The following is a 23,954-nucleotide window of genomic DNA, read 5'->3' as shown; positions in this document are numbered from 1 at the left end:
ACAATTTTATTGTTAATTCAAAGTGAAGGCTGCAAATTGTGCCGAAAAAAGTTTCACTTAATTTGCGTAGATGTTAAGGACTCCTGGCAAAAGTTATTAGTGGAGGTCGGGAATGTATTCTGGTTTTGTGATGAGTGCAAACCGAAGTGCCTGGAATTTGTTAATACAACCAACATGGCAGCTTCGGGTATATCAAGGGAAGTAAATATTGTTGAAAAAGAAGTACAGTGTTTGAAACGTGAATTAGTCCTTAAAGATCAACTATTAAATGAGAAAGATTACTCATTTAGCCTACACAAGTCTCTTCTTGCCAGCTACGAAAAAGAACTTAATAATCCCAGCTCAGTTTGTTCTCGGCAAGAAGTCAACATAAACAATGGTCAAGGACAAAAAGGTCACTCACACGCGCAGGTGCCCAGTAGTTCTGGCGCCCCTGCTAGGGATGCTTCATCTTTATCGTTATCTTCGAGACGTGGCAACATCGGAAACACCTCAAATGTCACTTATGCGTCAGCGGCAGCGAATAACAACCTAAATAAACAAGTGAGGCACTTTGGGTGCCCAACAAATACCGAATTCAGCCGTAAATACGGCAGTTTTGCAAGCCCAACAACATCGAGTAATGAAGAACATTCAGGAGCTGGGTGATTCTGAGATCAGCGATAACTTTAATCTACCAACCATGCATGGAAACCGTAGGAGAGGCAGACAGTTTCTTGTAGGTGGCGACGATACTAACAACATTCTAACGGTACCTAAATATATTTCTCTACATGTATCTAGATTGAGCCCAGGAACCAAGCCTGAGGATTTGAAAAAATTTCTCATTTCCAATTTTCCTGAAGTGACATGCGAACCCCATCAGTCCAAGCATCCAGATTTGTATGCTTCTATTAAGGTCAATATCAAGAAGGAACATTTTGCCAATGCCTGGAAGAGAGAAGTTTGGCCGAATGGTGCTCTGGTTTCTCGTTTTTTTTGCAAGGAAGAGGACTCCAACACAGGAATTGGATCCCAATCATTAAAGGTACAACATAATAACATCTCAGACTACATGGTTCCTGTTCGCTCAACCCTTCTTAATATTTACTATCAAAATGTCCGTGGTCTCAGAACCAAAACTGAATCGCTTTATCTTAGTGTATTAGCAGAAAATTATGATATTGTAGCTGTCACTGAAACATGGCTTTGTGATGGCATTTCTAATGGTGAGCTTTTTGATGATAGGTATATAGTCTTTAGGAAAGACAGACAGTGTCAACAATTGAGTAGAGGTGGAGGGGTACTTATAGCTATTAAGCATAACTTATTCTCCTATGAAAAAATTGAATTTGACTGTGATAGTGATAGTATTTTGGTTACGATACAATCTAAAAACTATATTCTATATCTATGTGTAGTTTACATGGTGCCTTACTGTAATGTTGATACATTTCAGGGCTTTTTACACAGCCTTAGTGACAAATTGTTAAATATTAAATCAGAAAATGTGTTAATCATAGGGGACTTTAACCTGCCATTTTTTCATTTGGGTCGGGGTGACAAGCATGGATTATTGCGACAGTTTTTGAACCTCAATGATCTGGGGCAGCTGAACAGTGTTGGTAACTCTATGAATAGGTACTTGGACTTGGTATTATTGAATGTCAAGCTGAAAATTGGAAGGGCTAGTAATCCTCTGTTGTATGAGGACCCTTATCATCCAGCTCTTGAAGTCTCGGCTCTCTTCTCTAGAGACACAAAATCTAAAACTTATCACAAGGCATATAAATATGACTTTGCAAAGGGTAACTTTTTATTACTGTATCAATTACTAGGACACTGCAATTGGTCAGATGTTCTGTGTTGTGACAATGTAGATGATAGTTTGAATAGGTTCTATGAACACATGTACAACTGTTTAGATGAATCAGTACCCCTAAGAGTCCTAGGAGCTTCTAATGGGGAAAGCCGGTATCCACCGTGGTTTTCCATTGATCTGGTAAGATAAGGAGGAAAAATTATTTACATAATTTATTAGTTGGGAATAGAGCTAGTCAAGCTGATAAAATGTATTATAAAACTCTGAGGTGTCAGGTTAAACATCAGACTAGGTTAGAGCATCTTGACCACAAAAAAAGTATTGAAAACAATTTAACTAAAGATCCTACAACATTCTGGTCATTTATGTCAAAGAAACAGCAACATAGCGGCATTCCTGAGAAAATGCGTTTTCACAATGTTACGCTTACAAATGAGCGTGACATTGCGCAGGCTTTTGCACATCATTTTAGTTCTGTGTATGAAGTGGGTAACTCCGTCAAACACATAAATACTTTCGATAGCAGGGGGGGCTTCATATTTCCCTTGTTGTCAGATAATGATATTATCAATAGTATTAAATCATTGAAATCAAAAAAATGTACTGGGTCAGATGGCGTTCCTACATACATTTATAAGGGATGTGTAGACGCTGTATTAGCTCCCTTGAAGCATATCTTTAATCTATCACTGAAGTATAACGTTCTTCCAAGTAGACTTAAGGAAAGCGTCGTGGCACCAATTTTTAAGAATGGAATCACGGAGGATGTGAGCAATTACAGACCTATCAGCTTACTAAATTCTCTTAGTAAGATATTTGAGAGGATTATCTATAATTTCATATATTCATATGTGCTCTGTGACATGTCGAAGTATCAACATGGTTTTTTGCCTGACAGATCAACAGTTACCAACCTGTGCGTTTTTTCTGAGCATGTGGCAGATGCCTTGCGTGATAAACAGCAATTAGATGTCATCTATACAGATTGTGCAAAGGCATTTGATAAGTCGATCGCTGTGTACTAAGTCGATCACTGTGTACTACTACGTAAGCTTGAGGAGGCGGGGTTCTCTGATGGAGTGCTGAGGCTCATGAGTTCCTACCTGCTTGGACGTTAAAGTGGGCTTCTCATTGTCCGATTGTTATGTTGCAACTTCTGGGGTACCCCAGGGGAGTATTGTGGGGCCTTTACTTTTTCTGATTTTTATTAATGACTTACCGAATTGCCTGCAAAGCTCTACCGGCTTGTTATTTGCTGACGACTTTAAGATTTTTAGTCAGATAGGCAACGATGCTGATTGTAGCATTCTCCAGGGTGATTTGGATGAGGTTGCTGCATGGTTTTATAACAATAATATGACACTGGATATTAAAACATGTTTTATTGTTACATACAGCAGGAGGCGTACGTTGGTGACTGGAGATTACTATATAGCAGGTTCTAAATTGGAAAGATGCAATGAAATCAAGGATTTGGGAGTTCAATTTCAAAGTAATTTTGCTTTCAATAACCATTATGACTATACAGTGCGTTTTTTTTAACGCGCAACATAGGATTTTACGTGTTAAATTTTTAAGCCCATGTTAGACCCTTTTATTTTGGAACTACAAGTCTATAACTTGACTGGTGTGTCTTTAGTACCCTGAAGCTTAAGTAAGTCTACCAATTTGGTCTAAAAAGTGATTAAAAACTGGAAAAAAATCATTTTTTTTCGAAAAGATTTTATCGTTCCATACTCCCTGTATGCATTGTTGTTCCTTGTTGTTTTTATACTGGCAGGGCAGGTAGCAGGTAAAGTGACATATTTTGACTGCATCACGACCCGACATCTTTTGAACGTCAAAAGGGCATTTTATGATTGTTTGGAATACTGTTTGGCTTCAAACGGAGGTCACTTTGAACAATTCACTTATAAAAATACTTCTTTTGTTCTTAACTTTCTTGATATAAAGTTAATGATCACCCTGTTTTACTTTCTACTCCAAATTTTACCTGCTACCTGCCGTGCCAGTATCAAAAACAACAAAGAACAACAATGCATACAGGGAGTATGAAACGATAAAACCTTTTCGAAAAAAGATGATTTTTTGCAAGCTTTTTAACACTTTTTAGGCCGAATTGGTAAACTTACTTAAGGTTCAGGGTACGAAACAGCCACCCGTCAAGTTTTATACTTGTAGTTCCAAAATAACATGGTCTAACATGGGCTTAAAAATTTAACACGTGAAATCCTATGTTGCGCGTTAAAAAAAACGCACTGTATAATAAACAAGGCGTTTAAATTACTGGGTTTTGTCATACGTAATACCAAAGATTTCAACATCGATACAATCATCAAGCTTTATACTGCACTGGTCAGGCCATATCTTGAATATGCCTCTAATGTTTGGTCACCAGCTGATTTTTCTAATAGCAATGAAATTGAGAAGGTTCAATAAAGGTTCTTGCGCTATTTATATGTAAAACAAAACAATGTGTATCCTTTTAAAGTGTCGTACAATTCCATGCTTGTCACTTTTGACTTGACTACTCTTGGTGCTAGGAGGAAAACTCTGGCTGTTCTCTTCATCTACCACATTGTAAATAACACTAAATATTTTGGCTGTGATCTGATTAATTATATAAACTTCAAAGTTCCTAAAGTTAATTTAAGAATTTTATCCCCCAGCCTTTTCTATGTTAATAATAGGTCTGTGGCTTCACCCCTCAGCGATATGACTTTACAGTGCAATGAGCTGATCTCTACTAATGTCATACCAGATATTCTGTTTGTTACCTTATGAGCGACTGTTTTAGCTCAACTGTTCCTTTACTTGTAAGTACCCCCTAGGCTGTTTGTAAAGTGTACCTAAATAAATAAATAAATGATGATTGCAATATAGTAGACATTGCAAATAATTGGCAAGACGTGTGGAAACTTAGATCTCAATTTGACAGATAATTTTAACACATTTATTATTAATGACTCTGTGTTAGAAGGTCTTAATCGAGAAAATCTAGATCTTAAAGATTATTCCGAGGATTATGCTAATAAAGACTTAGCCGAGTTCAGTCCCTTTGTAAGAGTAAATTTGTCAAACGGCAAAAGCAAAATAATAAAAAAATCCTCTTTGTGTTGGTTGCTCTATGAAGGAAAAGGCAAGGTCAGTGTCGACAGATTAAGACGTTTTGTTACCAATACTAAGCTTTCCAAAAATCCAACTAAAAAGAATCCAACTTTACGAAAATGTACAAGAAAAACTGTCAAACTGGGTGGTAAGCGAAAAAACAAAAACCAATTTCCAGAAACGGATATTGAATCCGATTACACACTAAATGACTCGACAGATTCTGAAAGTTTCTCGGACTCAGAGCATTGCAATAACGAGAGTAATATGATCGAGAAGTTGAGGCACAAAAATGAGAAGTGTGTTTCAAAATCGGTTTTAAAAGAACATTATTATGCGGTTCTGTATGATAAAAGCTGGTACGTAGGAACGGTAGTAGAGAAACTTGACGGTGATGTTTTTAGAATGAAATTTTTAAAACAAGAGGTAAATGTTTTTATTTGGCCCAAAAATGATGACATTACAGAAGTCAATAAATAATTTATATTTTACGGTCCTATACAACTCATTGGATCGGGTCCAATTCAAATTTGTACTAATGATTTAGGTGCCATTAACAAACAATATAAAAATTACAAACATAATTTGAGATAAGCTGCTATAGAATCAAATAATTAAGTACAACAATTGATATTTTGACAGCATAATTATTTGACCTGTTATTAATAATTTATCCGAGTTGTAGATACTTGTCTAGTCTTTTCTTTGATATTAGTTATGTGGCTTTAATACAATAAACATAAGTTCCTTTCTGATATCTTTAAATTTTAACTGAAAGATTTGCATAACTTACTTTGAATATTTTAGCTACGACATTTGTTACTTTTTTTTTACTAAGACTTAAATGTACTATAAATATATTCATTTACTGAACTTTAGTTTTTAACTCGATGGATTTTTAATATATGGAGGTAATAACAAACATTTTATTAATTTGTATTATTCCTACTAAATTGCTATTAACTTAAGGAACTAACCTTGTATTCATACACCTATATATTTTATCTTGGAACTTGGAACATATTGTTATTCTGTTTACCAGGGAATCATAATATTAGAACCAATTAGACCAATATTCTATTCAATTTCTTCGATATTTTATGGAAGTTTACCAGTATTTCGGTGAAAGTGCATGGTATTTTTCAGAATTTGTAGTAGTTCATGGAAGGCCATGGTATTTCGGCTTATATAGTGGTAATTTGTGGAAGTTTGGGATGAAAAGTTGGTATTTCATGGTATTTTGCCGAAAGTGGTATTTTAGTGTACAGATTTTGGAGACTAATTTCCCCCTCGGTTATTTCTAATACTAAAATTAAATTATTTTTTTTATAAACTTCTTCGGTCATAAGCATTGATTCTATTCTTAGTCCTAATATTAATACTATAACTAAAATTAAATTTTGTTTTATAAACTAGGCTTAAGTCCCTTCAATTTCATCAAATTTATGCAGTATTGTCACGTTAAGGGGTAGTTGAGGGGGAAGAACACACAGGTTTCCACAGGTAACCCACTTTTATTAAGTTATAGTGCCTTAATGACTAGTCAGTAATCTTACCCCCAGATTGCCAAGATGGCGGGGAGCATGATGTGATCTGGCTTCTAGGCAGAGGGTACACGGGGGGCGACGCTTTAGCGGTGATGAATGAACCCTAGACTTCGTAAGTAGGAACGGCAACTTAAGCTGCTCGCCCACACTATTTCCTTTGCTAGGGCTGATCTAGGGTGTGGCACTTGGTCTCCTACTGCTCCACGTTACGTTACACAATAGGTATACCCAGACTAACCCAGAGATCAGTCAGTGACCTCCCTCTGGGGAGACCCCAGAGTTCGGTAATTTAGTCGAGCTACGGTGCATCTTTTATATTCGTCAGCGACCTCATTATGCTAACCTTGCTGACTGTGCTGGTTACTGGGTGTGCACCGTAACTACTAACACGGGTGTGACAGTATGTACTTTACAAAGACATTGTATAATACATATTAACTCAATGTTGAGCAATGCCGTTTACTAAAGTGTATAATGATAATTATTAAACATAAAACAATTACGAAAACTGCATTAGTTTTGATTTGAATGTTAATTTACGTAAAATCAATATACTGACCTTAAAACTTGCTTTTTTATTCACTATTCTAATGGTAAGTAGTTGAACCCATTGCACACAATTTCACTCTTCAACTTGATTAATTTGTTTCAATCTTCTTAGTGGGTAATTTGTTCTTCGCTTAGGTCAATTTCTTCATTAAAGTTGTATTTTCTCATCCACATGGAAAATTAGTGAAGTATTCAGCATATACAGGATACAGATCTGTGAAATAGGCCCAATGTGTTAGTTGAACCACCCTTAAAAATGTTTAGTAATGTATACAAGTGATGCATCAGCAGAATTTATTCAGGTTAGGTATGAAATTGCAATTGTAATCTTACCTGGGCTAGCAGGCGTTGTCTGCATTATCACCATTGAAAAATATACATTTACTTGAATTTAGTGAATAATCTTCGCCAAGTATTGGATTATTGTAATAAAAATACAATAATTATTTCAGCTGCATGTAATTTTTTTTGATACAACAAAACAACAGCAAAGTGACAAGTTGGCATGTGAGTGCTAGAGATGCAAAACAATCGATAGCACTATCGATTTAATCGATAGTGCTTCACAAATTCTTACTATCGAGATTATCGATAGTAAATACAAAACTATCGATAGTAGCGCACACAGCGCCATCTATTGACGACAGGACGCAAAATTGCAATAAAAATGAGATATGACAATTATGACATATAAATACAAAGGACAAACGGACAATGACAACACAATAATGGCATGACAAGTGACAAGACAATACAGAAATTTTAGAAGTTGAAATATTTGAATTGTTTGTGTACATTACTATACTTACTAGTATTATTACTATAACTTATAGTCTTAAAATATCAGTCAGTACCTACCTACCTACTGAGTTACTGAGTAAGCCAAGGAGAACCTACGTAAGTTCAGATAAACTTCAATTTCACCAATCACACAATCACAATTCAAATAATATGCCAAAATCCAAAATATGGAAATTTTTTGCAAAAGATGAATTTGGACGACAATTCGCTACCTGCTTATTATGTAAAAAAGAATACCGAACGAGTGGGAATACATCTAATCTACGAGACCATCTAAATAGGTTCCACAAGTCTAAACTAGGAAAGCGCATTCACACAGAGGAAAATTCAGGTTCAGACTCAGATAGTGATAATTCTGGTCCTGCGGAACAAACACCAAAACGTAAACAACAAAAACAGACAAAATTAACAGGATTTGTACAAAAACCAAGTAGCTGTTATTCCTGAAATGATCCCAAAAAGTTAGAACTTGACAGGCTTGTTGCCTTTATGATTGCAAATGATTTCCAGCCATACTCTATTGTGGAAGATGTGGGTGTTGTATCTATGTACATTTTCTAGTTTCAACTGTCATCTGTTAGCTGAAAAATTTTGTTTTGAAAAGTAATGTCAACGTGTAACTATAACCTAAAAAAGGGAGATTATTGGCGTTAAGTAAAAAATAGGCACATGTTCTTGATATCTTTTAGGGTTTTAATCCCAATCTAAAGTTTAGTTCTAACACCGAATAAAGTTGAATTCGAGTAAAGGGTGTTATATTTTTTCCCGATCCAGAGTGCAAGAGACAACTCTAAGGGCAAAACGGGTAGTTTTGTTCGAGGGCAACATTAGTGGCGACCGTGACAGGACTCTTGTGACTTTGGTTGGGGTTGGACAGTTTTGTAGTGTATTTTTTGAGCTTTTGGGGACATAGTATGGAGCAGCTAAGGAAGAATAGAAAAATTCTGCGTACTATGTTTACAAAGAGTGCCAATGATTTGGAAGAGCTACTAACTGGTGAAGAGGTGAACTTAGATGTTCGAGTGGCCTTCGACATGTTGAATAATAAAGCTGAGAAGCTAAAAGCTCTCAATGAGGAAATATATGATCTACTGTTGAGCGAAGATACTGAAGAGGACCTCATAATGACGGAGTTAGAAGCATGTGATAACTACATGAAGAGATTCTCCTTATTAAGTTTACGTTACGAATCCCTCATGCAGAAAGATAGAAATGGATACCATGCAGCTTCAGGAAACCCGGAAACCAATAGTGTTGCACCGTTACAAGGTAAACATAAGTTTAAGTTGCCTGTTATTGAATTTAAGACATTTTCCGGTAATATCAAGGAATGGTTACCATTTTGGTCACAATTTCGCAAAGTTCATGAAGACCCTGACATTGATTGCAATGATAAAATTGAATACCTTATTCAGGCTACTGTTCCTGGCAGTAGAGCCAGGTTACTAGTAGAAAGTTTCCCTGCTGTTAAAGAAAATTATCCTAAGATCGTTGAGTCACTAAAATCTCGTTTTGGCAGGGAAGATTTGCAAATAGAGGTGTATATACGTGGTCTGCTGCAGCTTATTATTAACAATGCTACCTCTAGTAATAATATAGACGTATGTTCACTTTATGATGGCCTGGAAACACAAATTCGTGCTTTGGAGACTTTAGGCATTACCACAAGTGGATATTCAGCAGTGTTGTTTCCTTTGATTGAGTCTTGCCTACCTGAGGACTTATTAAGAGTGTGGCAGCGATCGTTTATTAGTAGTAGTATACCATCAGAGCCACCAGATGTTGAAGCAGTCAGTCTCGAGGCCAAACTAAAACATTTGCTACATTTTCTGCGAAATGAGGTTAATAATGAGCAACGCATTGTTCTTGCAGCACAGGGATTTGGTCTACGTAGTGAAACTGTGGACAATTTTCAAGAGACCCCTGTGAAAGCAAACTCCCGTCGACAGCCTAGTGCCAGTGCACTGTTGGTGCAGTCAAACCAGAAGCCAAGTCCACCACAACGAGAACCAAATAAATGTGTATTTTGCAACAGTTGTCATGACAGCCTAAACTGTTTTAAAGCCCAAGGTATGACTTTGGAGAAGAGGAAAGAGTTGTTGTCTTCCATGAGGGCTTGTTTTCGATGCTTGAAGTTGGGTCATCAGTCACGGCAGTGCCATGCCAGCGTTAAATGCATAATTTGTGGAAAGTCACATGTAACCCTTATGTGTTTCAGTCTATCAACAGGTGGAAAAGCAGTGACAGAGCTGAAAGCCGACGAAACTCCCGCGTCGACGTCCAACGATTTTTTGACTTGTACTAATGGGACGGGTTCTCATGTATTTTTGCAGACTTTGAAGGTTAACTTGAATGGTCCACATGGTTCCAAAAGCGTGAGGGTACTTATTGACACTGGTTCACATAACAGTTACATACTAAAAGCCACAGCAGACTCATTAGGATTTTCTATAAAACAGAATTTTAAAATACGCCACTGTTTGTTTGGAGGAGTGTCATCTGAACAGAACCACAATGTTTATGATATTTGTTTAAGTCAAGGAAATTACAAGTGTACTTTAGAAGCTTTATCTCAAAATGTTATTTGTACAGATGTTTTGCCTGTTTTTTATGGACCCTGGATGGACGATTTGAGGCAGAAGGACATTCCCCTCTCTGATTTTAATACTCCAGGCCCCATAGAGGTCTTGATAGGGTCGGATGTAGCTGGGAAGCTGTATACTGGACGTACCCTTAAGCTGACAACCGGTTTAGTTGCTGTGGAAATGCTACTTGGTTGGACCCTGATGGGAAAGGTACCAATTGATAGACCTTTAGGACACACTTTAAGTGCTATAAGTTTACTTATAAATGATGCTTTACTGTCCCAACTATGGGATTTAGATACTTTAGGAATTCGTGACCCTTATGAACAACGCTCTCGAAGAGAACAAGCTTCGGCGGCAGTACAGCTCTTTTTAGAATCTGTTCAAGTTACACCAAGGGGTCGTTATAAAGTAAGGCTTCCCTGGGTAGATGGACATCCGCCATTGCCTTCAAATTATGAGCTGGCACAAAAACGTTTGAAAAACACTTTGACGAAATTAATCACCAGTCAATTGAGGCAACCTTACGATGAAGTTTTCTTGGAATGGATTAAAGCTGGGATCATTGAAGAAGTTAGAGAAAACCAGGTAACTTCATTGGTTCATTATTTACCTCACAGGCCAGTCGTCAAGGAAAATAGCACTACCAGAATTAGACCAGTGTTCGACGCGTCAGCCAAAGACAAACAGGGACCCTCACTGAATCAATGTTTAGAGACTGGCCCCAACTTAATAGAGCTGATACCAGACATACTTCTTCGTTTCCGTCAACATAAAATAGGTGTGTCTGCAGATATAAGAAAAGCATTTCTACAGATTAGTATTCACGAAGCTGACCGAGACTTTCTGCGCTTTTTATGGGTCGATTCTGAAGGGAATGAAATAATTTATCGACACAAACGAGTAGTCTTTGGTATTAGAAGTAGTCCATTTTTGTTGGGGGCTACCTTAGAGTACCATATAAATCAAGGTTTGAAGGAATGTAGTCTTGAGTTTTCCAAACAAACTTTAGAAAGACTTAGTAAGAGCTTTTATGTAGATAATTGTGTTTGTAGTGTTCCAGATGAAGAAAGCTTGATTACTTTTCGACGAGAAGCCACTACATTTTTGGAGAAAGCATTATTTGACTTGAGAGGGTGGGAGTTTTCTCATCAGACGTTACCAGAAAACAGCGAACCCGTGACTGCGTTACTTGGAATGGAGTGGAACACTGACCAGGATACCTTAGGTTTGAATAAATCGCTGTCACACTGTTTTGAACAATTTCTGAATACCCCTGTAACAAAAAGAATAATGCTGTCTGTAGCTCAAAGAATATTTGATCCTATTGGGTTTACTTGTCCTACGACATTGGTTCCCAAACTGCTGTTGCAACTGACATGGGGAATGAAAATAGGTTGGGACGCTGAGGTTACTCCGGATATTTCCAAAGACTTTAAGAACTGGCTGACAGAGTCAAAACATCTTTTGGACATCAAGATTCCTCGTTGGATTCATGCAGGATTGGAAGACGCAGAAGACTGGACGCTGCATACTTTCTGTGATGCAAGTAAAACTGCTTACGCAGCTGTTGTTTTCTTGCGTGGAGTTAAACATGGTAAGGTTTTTGTTACTCTCCTAGCAGCGAAAAGCAGAATCGCTCCAGTGAAAAGAATAACTATACCACGATTAGAACTATTAGCAGCGGTGATTGGAGCGAGGTTGTATTCTTCAGTCCAGCAAAGTTTACAGTGTAGTTATGGAAGTTTTTTCTGGACTGACTCCTCTACAGTTTTAGCTTGGATTCGACGACAGGAAGAATGGAACGTATTCGTCACCAATCGAGTCAATGAAATAAAAAATGCAACCCCCTTCGATGCGTGGAGACACGTTCCTGGCCATCTTAATCCTGCAGACCTGCCATCTCGTGGATGTTCGGCCAGTCAACTTAAAAAATCAAATTGGTGGGAGGGCCCAGAATGGCTTTATACAGCATCTGATAATTGGCCTAACCAATGTTCACTAACAAATGAACAAGAAGTTCAACGTGAACGCAAGAAAGGGCTTGTTACCTCATTATTAGCCAATAATGATTGTAGTATGACCGTAGATGATTGGCATATGACTTATTTCTCTAAGTATTGGAAAACCGTCCGAATGATAGCTTGGATATTTAGATTTTCTCATAATGCTCGATTTCCTTCCAGACGATTACAAAGTGTCTTGTCTACTGAAGAATTGAGTAAAGCAGAGACGTTTATATTTAAGCTGCTGCAACAACAGTCATTTAAAGGAAATGAAGAAAAACGACTTGGAAGTTTTGATTATTTTGTGGACAAATCGGGTATCATACGTTTGAAGTCTAGAGTGAGTCAACGCGACGATACTGACCAGTTTCGTTACCCTATTATTTTACCTGCCAAAAACCAGCTGGTTGAAAACTTGATATTTGACCTTCATATTAAATCGTGTCATGTTCGAGCACAGGGTCTATTGGGGATACTTCGAGAAAACTACTGGATCCCGGGCGGTAGGCGAGTTATCAAATCCATAATTTCTAAGTGTGTCGTGTGTAAGAGACATAACGGTAAATCGTACGTCGTGGATTCACCTGCTCTGCCGCGGGACCGTGTTCGCGAGGCTGCTACATTCGAAGTGACCGGTTTAGACTTTGCTGGACCTTTATATTTAAAAAATGGAGAAAAGGCATGGATATGCCTTTTTACTTGTGCTGTATACCGTGCGGTGCATTTGGAACTGTGTACTTCACTGTCGGTTGTTAATTTTCTTCAAGCTCTTCGTAGGTTTATCGCTAGACGAGGACGACCACGGACCATTTACAGTGATAATGGGACTAATTTCGTAGGGACAGAGACACTGTTCAGCAAGCTGGACTGGGATAAAATTACTACGGAAACCAGTATAGAACGTATTACCTGGAAATTCAACCCTCCGTCCGCACCCTGGTGGGGAGGATTTTGGGAAAGGTTAGTGGGAGCTGTTAAACAACTTCTCCGTAAGACTTTAGGACGGGCGTCGTTGAATTACGAGGAGCTAGTCACAGTATTGTGTGATTGCGAAGCAATTGTGAACTCCAGACCGTTGGCGTATTTGTCAGATGATCCCGAAGAACTAATACCTCTCACTCCCGTGTTCTTTTTGAGAGACCAGGCGAGCAGTAGCGTTTGTGACATTGATGCAATAGATGGTCAGTCACTTTGCAAAAGAGTTGTATATCTCAGGAAAATCCGAGAAGATCTACATCGAAGATTCCGAACTGAGTATTTAGGTCAGTTAAAGTTACTAAACTGGGGAAAACGTACAACAGAACCTAAACTTGGTGATATTGTCCTTATTGGCAATGACAATGAGAAACGCCTCGATTGGACTATGGGACGGATTTGTGAGCTGATGCCTGGCAAAGACGGACAAGTACGTTTGGTCAAAGTGTCTACTAACCGAGGAACCTTTATGCGGCCGATTCAGAGACTTTACCCTTTGGAATGTGTGCAGCAGGTTAAGGTATGTGAACCAAGTTCGTCCGAATGTGTTCCTCAAGTCGTGAAAACCACCTCCAAAAAGAATGGTACAGATGAGGCTGATCCAGAACAAGAAGTTCTGATCCCTAGACCGGCTCCAGTGATGCAGAAGATGACTAGAAGCGGGCGTGTGTCTAAGATGCCCAAAAAATACTTGTAAATTTAAATTTGATTTGTGAGTCACTTGATTGTACTTTTTAAGTGACTCAGGTGGGAGAATGTTGTATCTATGTACATTTTCTAGTTTCAACTGTCATCTGTTAGCTGAAAAATTTTGTTTTGAAAAGTAATGTCAACGTGTAACTATAACCTAAAAAAGGGAGATTATTGGCGTTAAGTAAAAAATAGGCACATGTTCTTGATATCTTTTAGGGTTTTAATCCCAATCTAAAGTTTAGTTCTAACACCGAATAAAGTTGAATTCGAGTAAAGGGTGTTATATTTTTTCCCGATCCAGAGTGCAAGAGACAACTCCAAGGGCAAAACGGGTAGTTTTGTTCGAGGGCAACAGTGGGATTTGTCAATTTTGTTACAGCATTGGACCCTAGCTATGAGCTACCCTCCAGAACAACAATAAGTAAAAAAATATTGCCTGCCTTGTATAATGAATTAACTGCAAAACTTAAAAAAATATTTAGTTCAGTTAATCATGTTTCTATAACAACTGATATGTGGACCTCTGTTGCCAATCAAGGTTACATAACTGTAACAGCACATTTTGTTTATAAGAATGCACTCAAAACTGCTGTTCTTGAAAGTATGCAAATAGAGGGACGCCATACTGCTGAAGCAATCAAGGATCATTTACAGGTATTTCCTTAATGTATCATTTTAGTATATTATCATGATATTATGTACAACTCAACTACCAATAGGGATCAAAAACATGTGCAATGGAGTTTGACAAATAAAATATCTTGCTTAGTATCCGACAATGCTGCAACCATGTTAAAAGCAAGTGAACTGTTACGTGTGACTCATCTCCCTTGCTTCGCCCGTACCCTGAATCTCACAGTAACAGATGGCCTGGAGCCTCGGAAAGGATCTGGAGAAGAAAAGTTAGGTCACAGTCACAATGAAGAAATAAGCTCTGAAGAGGACAACCTAAGAAACTTGTTGCAGAAATGCAGGAATATAGTAAGATTTTTTAAAAAAAGCACATTAGCAATGGACCACTTGATAAAGGAACAAGAAAAAAAAAATAAGACCCCATTAAAGCCAATTCAAGATGTTTGTACTAGATGGAATAGTACTTTATTCATGCTAGAGAGGCTACTTCACCTTCATAATGACAACTGCCTGACAATTGCATTGTCCAATTCAGCCAATGCACCTGAAATTCTTAACTTTAGTGACATATCAACAATAAAGGAAATAGTTGCAGTGTTAAAGCCATTTGAAGAAGCCACAAAGCAGGTCTCCGGGGACAAATATGTTACAGTGTCAATAATTATCCCAATTGTAGTAGGTATCCAAACGAGCTTGCAGAATGTGGGTATAGGTTTAACCTGTAATATTGCAAAATATCTTCATTCAAAATTAATTGCGTCAGTAATAAAACGATTGTTTTCTTATGAGACAAGAACCATACTACGAGTCGCCACCCTTCTGGATCCCCGCTTCAAAAAACATGCATTTAGGAATTCAGAAAATGCTTCTCAAGCTCACATACATACTCAAAAAGAACTCGCAAATTTTATGCAAAAAACAAAATTACTGAGCAATGCAGTCCTCGATGATAAAGGTGTGTAAAATGAGCCAGATTCTACTCCCTCTACATCAAAAGCAACCAATTCCAGCACCTGTGTGGACGTAGACCTGTTTGGTTTTTTGGCTCAACGTATTACACAGGCTGATCAAATTAGTACTGCTTCAAGTGATTCAATAATTTTGATGCGTCAATATATCGAGCCAAAAGTCTTGCCAATGGATACAGACCCCATTGAATATTGGTCATCACAATCGCAATTTCCCTCAGCTTTTGCTGATTTTGCAAAAAAAATTCTTTGCATTCCAGCAACAAGTGTGCCTTCGGAAAGAATTTTTTCCAAAACAGGCCAAGTCATTAGCGAGCGACGGTCAAATTTAAAACCAAAAAATGTCAATATACTAATTTTTGTGGGCCAAAATAAATGGATGTAAAATGAGTCATTGGAATGATTTTATTGGTTTATCCTGTTGAATTTTTGTGATTTTTTGACGACTTTACATTTAATTTTTTAATTTTTAAACAATTTGTTATATTTTGACATTTTTATTTATTATTTTGTTGAATTTTTGTGATTTTTAACGACTGATTTAGTTTTTATTTGTGATAAAGTTTTTGATTTTTAGTTTACATTTAATTTTTAAACAATTTGTTTTATTTTGACATTTTTATTTATTATTTTGTTGATGATTTTAGAATAAAATGTTTTATTTTTAATGTGATTTTCTTTTATCTTTGTCCCTGTCACTATCGATAGCACTATCGATAAAATCGATAGTTTTATTTTGTGCTATCGATACATCGAATTTTTGCACTATCGATAGTTTTGCAACTCTGCATGTGACATCATAACAGATCTAAGATGGTCTGTCAGCGGAACTTCTTTCCTCAATGCGATACGCCGGGTGACGTCACAGTGGATGCTCGGGTGCACAATATGCACTTAATACCCAAGGGATTACAGGTGTTGGCCGTGGTTTTGTATTACTATTTGATTTTCTCTCTTCATTAAAGTAGTCATCTTCACAGAGTGGAGGCATTACATTCTTCTGAGATGGTATTTATAGGGGTAAGTTCGACTAAACAAAATATCTAAAAATGTTTATTCATTATTGGAATTATTGTTTAAAAGAACATTCCAGCAGCACAGAGATGTTTTCTTTACAATCATAGTACTTGATAGGTAGATATTGTCTCATATAAGTGTTTTCTAGAACTAATATTTAAACTAACCACAAACAACTTTATTAAAAAATATGACTACTATTTTTTAGCATTCTTTTAGAAAAGGCTATACCAGGTGTCCAAGAGCACCCTGGACATAGGAGATTAACATGGGAAAACGGTTTTGATTTTTTTGCGCCTGTACGGTTGATTTGATTGAAAAATCGTAATAATGAAAGTTGTAGTACCTATCACGGACTAGTTTTCTGTATTTTTTTCAGATCTCTAACTTGAGCCCTTTTGCCGTAAAACACGAACAAAAATGAGAAAATTTAAACTTTTGGCCTGCACTGTATAGGCGGTTGTCGGGCAACGGGTAAACAGATCATTGTTGCTGATACGGTTGCTCGACAACCGCTTATACAGTGCAGGTAAAAAAATAAAATTTTCTCATTTTTGTTGGTGTTTTACGACGAAAGGGCTCAAGTTAGAGATCTGAAAATACAACAGAAAACTAGTCCATGATAGGTACTACAAGTTTCATTAATACGATTTTTCCATCAAATCAACCATACAGGCGCAAAAAAATCAAAACCGTTTTCCCATGTAAATCTCCTCTGTCCAGGGTGCTCTTGGACACCTGGTATATATATACTCGTAAGACATATTAGCTTTGAGGTTCAGCAATGCAGTTTACTGAATCACCTAATGATGATATTATTATATTGTGTTAAACATAAAAGAAGACTGTAAACTGCAATGATTTTCAGTTTTCATTGAATGTTCATATGGGAATTATAGTTTAGTTTGGATAAAAACAGTTAACTTAGCTTAAAACATTCTTTTATAATGTTGTGTTATGTTATAATGTTGGTCCTTAAAAACATTGCACCATGTTTCACTCTTCACTTTAAATGTTATTACTCTGTAAAAGAATTCCTCATTGTTGTTTACATTGGCAACATTGCCCGCTAGATTGGCATTTCTGGTTTTTCGGTGGTTTGTATGGCACATGGCGCGAAGACGTCATTCTGCGAGCAACTTTTGTACAAGTAACATGAGAACGTGCCTGTAAAAGTGAAGTCATTCGAATAAACCATGTCTGATCTCTTTTAGTGTCTTCCACCGGTCCATCTAGTGATGTAACACAATCTCAGCGATCTCACTAGTAAATAGCTTCCATTGACCGGTCTTAGATAATAATACTTTATGATGTGTTGTGTTACTGTATTGTATTTTGTAGTTGACATGTTTAATGTTGTGAATATAGTTTATATATTATTAGTTTATTTTAAAGATCCCATAATTTCCATCATGTATGGATGGATGTTAACCCTTTCTTAAGCGTGTCTCGTGCAGTGCGCAATAACTTTGGCGCTCGCGCATATACTCGTCTCGAGCAGTACAAATCAAATAAGCACAGTTGAAGATTCTTTGGTTGAATTTTGCGCGTTAGTGTCTTTTGCAACACACGATTATAAAGGAATATTAATGTGTGAACGGCGAAAAACAATAAGCGATTTAGATTGAAGTAGGAGTCCATTCTCACTCTGTGGAGCTGTACAAATTCCGGGGTAACAGTAACACTCAGTCGTCTCCACAATAAATTTATTAGGTCTTAAACCTCTATAAAAAAGGCCAAACATGTTACGAGCGCAGAAGCAGCTCATCATCAGGGGCTAGAAGAACATGTTGAATGTTAAAACAAGTTATACAAAAAACAAAAGGAATTTTTTTTTGTTTATTGGGTCTTCGGTCTCACACAAAAAAGGTTTGTTGGGAAAATGGAATTTCGCACTATTTTCAACTAAGTTGAAAATAACATTAACCTAGTCGTCCCAACACAAGACCACTGACTTGATACTCGGTCTTGATTCCTAAAAACGCTGACGTTTCGGTGAATCTGCCACCGTCTGTCTCTAAGAAAATCTAAAAAAGAACACAACGGCAGAATAGAAAACAACAACTTAATAAATATTAAACCTGATAATATTCAATTTGGAACTCCGAGAAGGGTTTTGTCAATTGAAATTGACATAAATTTTGACTTTTGTCATTCCAATAGGCAAGGTTATCTATTGTTGTAGTGAACGGTGGGTTTTATAATGAAAACAAAATTACAAGAAATTTCAGTTTTGTTTGATATGACCAAGTGTTATCTCCTCCTCTAGAATTTTAACCAAGTTTGGTCAATATTAATAGAGGATGTCGCAACACAAGAGTCATGGTTTAACATAATATATGCACTTTCTTTTATTTTACGTCTTTTTGAAAAAGTTTCTTTGTCTATGATACTACATTCATTCCATTTGACTCTCTGATCATTATCAAACGTGTGTTGGCATATATTAGATTTGTGGAAGTCTCCAGTTCATAAGTAATTTTGGTGTTCTTTAATTAGTTTTTTTAAAGGTCTTATTTTCTAGGTATGGAAATAAATAAAACAGGAAAAGAAATGAAAATTACCCAAAAAAAGTATATAATAAAGTTGTTTGAAAGCTTTAACATGCATGATTGCAAAGGGAAAATTACACCACTGGAAAAAGGATTCCAATACAATGACACAAGTTCAATCATAGACGTACCATATAGACAATTAATTGAAGGGTTAATGTATTTGTCAACTTCAACTAGACCAGATATAACCTTTTCTGTTTCATATCTAAGCAGATTTTTGGATAAACCAACATCAGAAACGTGGAAAGCTGGCAAAAGAGTTCTACGCTATCTGCAAGCTACAAAGGACAAGGGTCTTCATTATATTAATGATAATGATACTAAAAACAATCTTCATTTGAAAGCATATTCTGATGCAGACTGGGCAGGAGACAAGACTGATCGCAAGAGTGTTAGTGGATGCATAATAATGCATGGCAATAATCCAATATCCTGCCCAGATAACATTGGAGCTCCTATGAATATCTGGGAATGTTCAAAAAATATACAGAACATTATAGGAATAACCTCATAATATACCTTGACGGACATTTATGAAATGAATGTATATGGAATATCTTTTAAACACATATTTCTAAATGTTTTTAAAAGGAATGTGTTCCGCATGTACATATTATGTATATCAGCAGATGGACATACCTGGTATGTTTAAGAAACATATGTGGGTAATATACATGAATTAACATTCACCGTATATTTTGATAAAATATTCAGTGGATATTTATGGATTACATATTTTTTTACTCACGTCAATTTATATAATTTCATATAATGTATTAGTATGTATAATATTTAAATGCGCTTCCATTTCAAGAAAACTTTGTGTTCGTTTCGATTTGTGGTTCATTATATGATATATACAGGGTTTTTCAATGAAAAGTAGCCACCCTGAATATCTTCCAAAATAATTTCTCTGTTAAAAAATGCTAAGACACGTCAACAAAGATTACAAGGGGGACATCTTTTTACGTAGGATTTGAATTTCTGCCATCAGCCTCTTTGCCGCCATAGCCACCCCCACTAAGTTTTCAAATGGCACCATACCCTGTGTGGCACATCCTTGAAAAGGGTATTTCATAAGGAATTAATTGCACTATTTTATTTGTACATTTGCTTTGAATTGAGACCAAAAAAAAATAAAAAATACGTTTTGTGTTTATTTTTTGTTAACTGCAGAAATAATAGCAAATAGCGGTTATCATAATAACCTCCGTTAACTTCCATACAGTAATACAAGCGACTTTGGAAGAGTTCGCGAACATTTGTGAGGACTTGCGGTGTCAGTTGTCGGCATTCATGTATTATTCTCTGCCTAAGGTCTGCAATATTGGCCGGCTGTGTTGCATAGTCTTTACATTTTAAATGCCCCCATAGAAAAAAGTCCAACGGAGTGAGGTCGGGTGATCTCGCAGGCCATTCCATGGGACCACGTCTACCAATCCATCTTCCAGGAAATCGATTGTTCAGATATTCTCGAACGGGAAGTGAATAGTGTGGAGGTGCACCGTCTTGTTGGAAAATTAGTTGATTTTCAAATAAATTTTAATCATTTTCTAGTAGCTCTGTTATGGTCGGATCAACAGTGGTGTCAAGAAGCTCAAGATAAGTAGCGCCATTCAAATTACCGTCAATAAAAAACGGACCAACGATGTGGTCTCCTAAGATACCTGCCCAAACATTAAGTTTTTCTGGATATTGGGTATGGGTTTCCCTAAACCAATGTGGATTCGTGTCTGACCAATACCTACAGTTATGCCTGTTCACTTCTCCATTCAAAAAAAACATACACTCATCACTGAAGCAAATATTGTACAACAAGTTCACGTTGTTTGTCAGATTAGTAGACATAATTTCACAAAATTGTAGTCTTCTATCATAGTCCTCTTCGTTTAATTCCTGAACCAATTTTACCTTGTATGGATGAAAATTGTATTTTTTTTAAATTCTCCATACACTGCCTTTAACACTTTTTACCCTATATCATCTCTAGTCCTGCTGATCTTTTTACACTTGCCATTGCTTGATATATATCTAAACAAATTGGACAAACAGAGCCTAGAAAAATGAACAGGAAACGTAAAATTAATACGGCATTTTCCAGCCGATCACCTAGTTTCAAAATGCATTTGCTGAGAGATCAGCCAGACCAAAAGATCTCGTCAGTTCAATATTTCATTGTCTTATGTAGGTAGTAATTCTACAATGACAAATTTTGGTCTTCCTTTTTCCACCAAACTAATTATTCCTTCCACTATACCAACATTGTTGCCTGAAACCACCGCCAATCCTAGAGAAACTACTGAGACCGCCAATTTGCCTCTGCATGTAGAATATACAACAAATATAAGTTCTAGTAAAGTGTTGGGCTTATGTGAATCCTCGGGTGAATCACATTTTTCTGAACATTTCAGTGAAACATTTGCTCAATGCTCAAAAAAAACTTGTAAGGCTGAAATGTCCCTATCATCAAATTTAGCTCAAAGGGCTGTAGAGGAACATATTCCTTTAATTTCTATAAAAAAGTTACTCACTATATTACGACAGCCTTACAAAGAACAGTAGTTTAAAAATCTACCACAAGATCCTCGTACTTTACTAGGCACTCTCCTTCATCCTTTAGAGATTAAGACATTTGAAAATGGTAGCTATTTTTATTTTGGTGTTACAAAGACTCTGATCAATTTTATATTAAAAAACAATATTACACTAAACAAACAAGATAAAATTTTATTGTCAGTTAATATTGATGGTGTACCGATTTTCAAAAATTCTTTACATGCATTTTGGCCAATTTTAGTTTCTGTTGATTCAATCACAGTTTTGAGAGAGTGTTGCAATTTACGCAGGACTAGGAAAACCAGATGCTAATGATCTTGTTAATTACTTTATCAATGAATGTGAAGAATTAATAAGAACAGGGATTGTAATTAATAATATAACTTTTCAATTTGGACTTCTAAACTTAATATGTGACTTACCTGCAAAAGCAAGTGTTTTATACATAAAGAATCACAGTGGCTATTTTGTATGTTCTAAATGATGTCAAGAAGGAGACTATATAGATGGCACTACTTGTTATCCTGAAATGAACAATATCAAAAGGAATAACAATTCATTTAGGAGACAAACTCAACTCCAACATCAAAGTAAGGAAAAAGGAAGTTTTTTTGAAAAAATTGTTGGTTTTGATATGGTAGATGTCCCAATTGATTATATGCATTGTTTTGCTGGGTTCATGGAAAGCCCCCTTTTAAATTAAGAGCATCCAGCATTAACTCAATTAATGTAGCATTAAAAACCTTACATACTTTTATATCTAGAGAATTTGCTAGAAACCCAAGGAACATACAAGAATGTAAAAGATTTAAAGCTACTGAGTTTCGACTTTTGCTCCTCTACATTGGTCCTGTAATTTTCAAAGATTATTTGTCTGTGGAAATGTACAATAATTTTATTATGTTAAGTGTAGCTATTTCAATTTTAGTTAGTGAAAGATATTCTTCTAATGAATTGATTATGCGGATAATTTACTAAGACATTTTATAAAAAATTGCATCAATATTTATGGGTCAGGCTTTGTTACTTTAAATGTTCATAGTCTTATTCATTTGACGGACTGTGTCAGACGTTTTGGAAAGCTTGACCACTTTAGTAGTTTTAAGTTTGAAAATTCAATGCCATGTTTGACAAGGAAGGTAAGAAAATCTTCATTGAAAATACAACAAGTCGTTAGACGTACGTAATGTAAGCTTATATAAATTTGATATTTCAAAAAGATTTTTTAGAAACTGGTAAAGCATTTGAAGATATCTAAACAAAAATAATGTTTCTAAAAATAAGATTTGATTAAGCTGCTAAATGAATTAAACTTAATAAGATCCACATACCCATTGTTTAGGGACAATATTCGACTTATACATAGAGTCAGAAGGGAATTGAACCCTATTTCTGGTTATCTAATGGATGCGTTTCCACCCTTTTTAACACTTATTGAACATGAATATAAAAACATTTCACTGCACCCTATGAACGTTGCTAAGACTCTGTTTTTAGCTAATATAGAAGGCATAAAAGAAGTTTAGTCAAAAGGTAGAAATAAAAAAGGGATCAATTTTGACAACCCTAATGCCGCTAATAATTTTGTTGAGCCAGAGGCCTTAAAGGACCAACATTTTAACAAGTTCATTCCACAAAGTATGTTGTACTGTCGAGGAGTTATTAGGAATGTGGGAAACCAAATAACAGAAGATGATTTTATTAATTATGGGTTTAGCACCCGAGGGTCTAAAAAAATTAGAATTATTGATGCCACACGGTTTAATATTGAAATCAATGAGGACGGTTGTGAGAAATTGTCCCTGGATCTACTATGTTGCTTCTTTTTGAAGGCACACTTTTGCCTCAGGAAGTCAAGATATTTCATTCAATACGGACTGTACAGCCATATGTAAGGCCTGTTATTATATGTCATAATTGCTGTAAATTTGGACATCATAAAGGGCAATGTCGCAATAGTCCAAAATGTATTAATTGTGGTGGTCCTCATTTAAAAGAGGATTGTATGCATGGTGATGAGGCTTCAGCTGTTAAAAAAATGCCCAAATTATGAGGGAGATCACGAGGCTACAAGCAAGCAATGAAAGGAGTATATAAGGCAAGGAAAAATTAATAAAATTGTAGCAAAGAGAAGGATAAATTTTTTTGAAGCAAATAAGA

At 36.3% G+C, this 23,954-nt stretch overlaps 1 protein-coding gene across 1 annotated transcript; it reads left to right on the top strand.

The window, feature by feature from the left end:
• The first annotated feature begins 8,611 nt into the window (after positions 1–8,611).
• LOC145737290 (uncharacterized) lies at positions 8,612–16,051 on the top strand. Its single transcript, XM_081991926.1, has 5 exons — positions 8,612–9,075; positions 9,679–14,037; positions 14,421–14,726; positions 14,835–15,046; positions 15,761–16,051. Exons 1-5 carry the CDS (start codon positions 8,721–8,723, stop codon positions 16,049–16,051), a joined length of 5,523 nt encoding a protein of 1,840 aa, XP_081848052.1. The 5' UTR covers positions 8,612–8,720.
• The last annotated feature ends 7,903 nt before the right edge of the window (positions 16,052–23,954 follow it).

Source organism: Ips typographus, linkage group LG13 (genome assembly GCF_016097725.1).
Source record: "Ips typographus isolate SLU linkage group LG13, UJ_Ityp_2.0, whole genome shotgun sequence".
Classification (NCBI taxonomy): Eukaryota; Metazoa; Arthropoda; class Insecta; order Coleoptera; family Curculionidae; genus Ips; species Ips typographus.
Note: the sequence above shows the minus strand (reverse complement) of the source record. Positions and strands in the feature narration are given on the sequence as shown.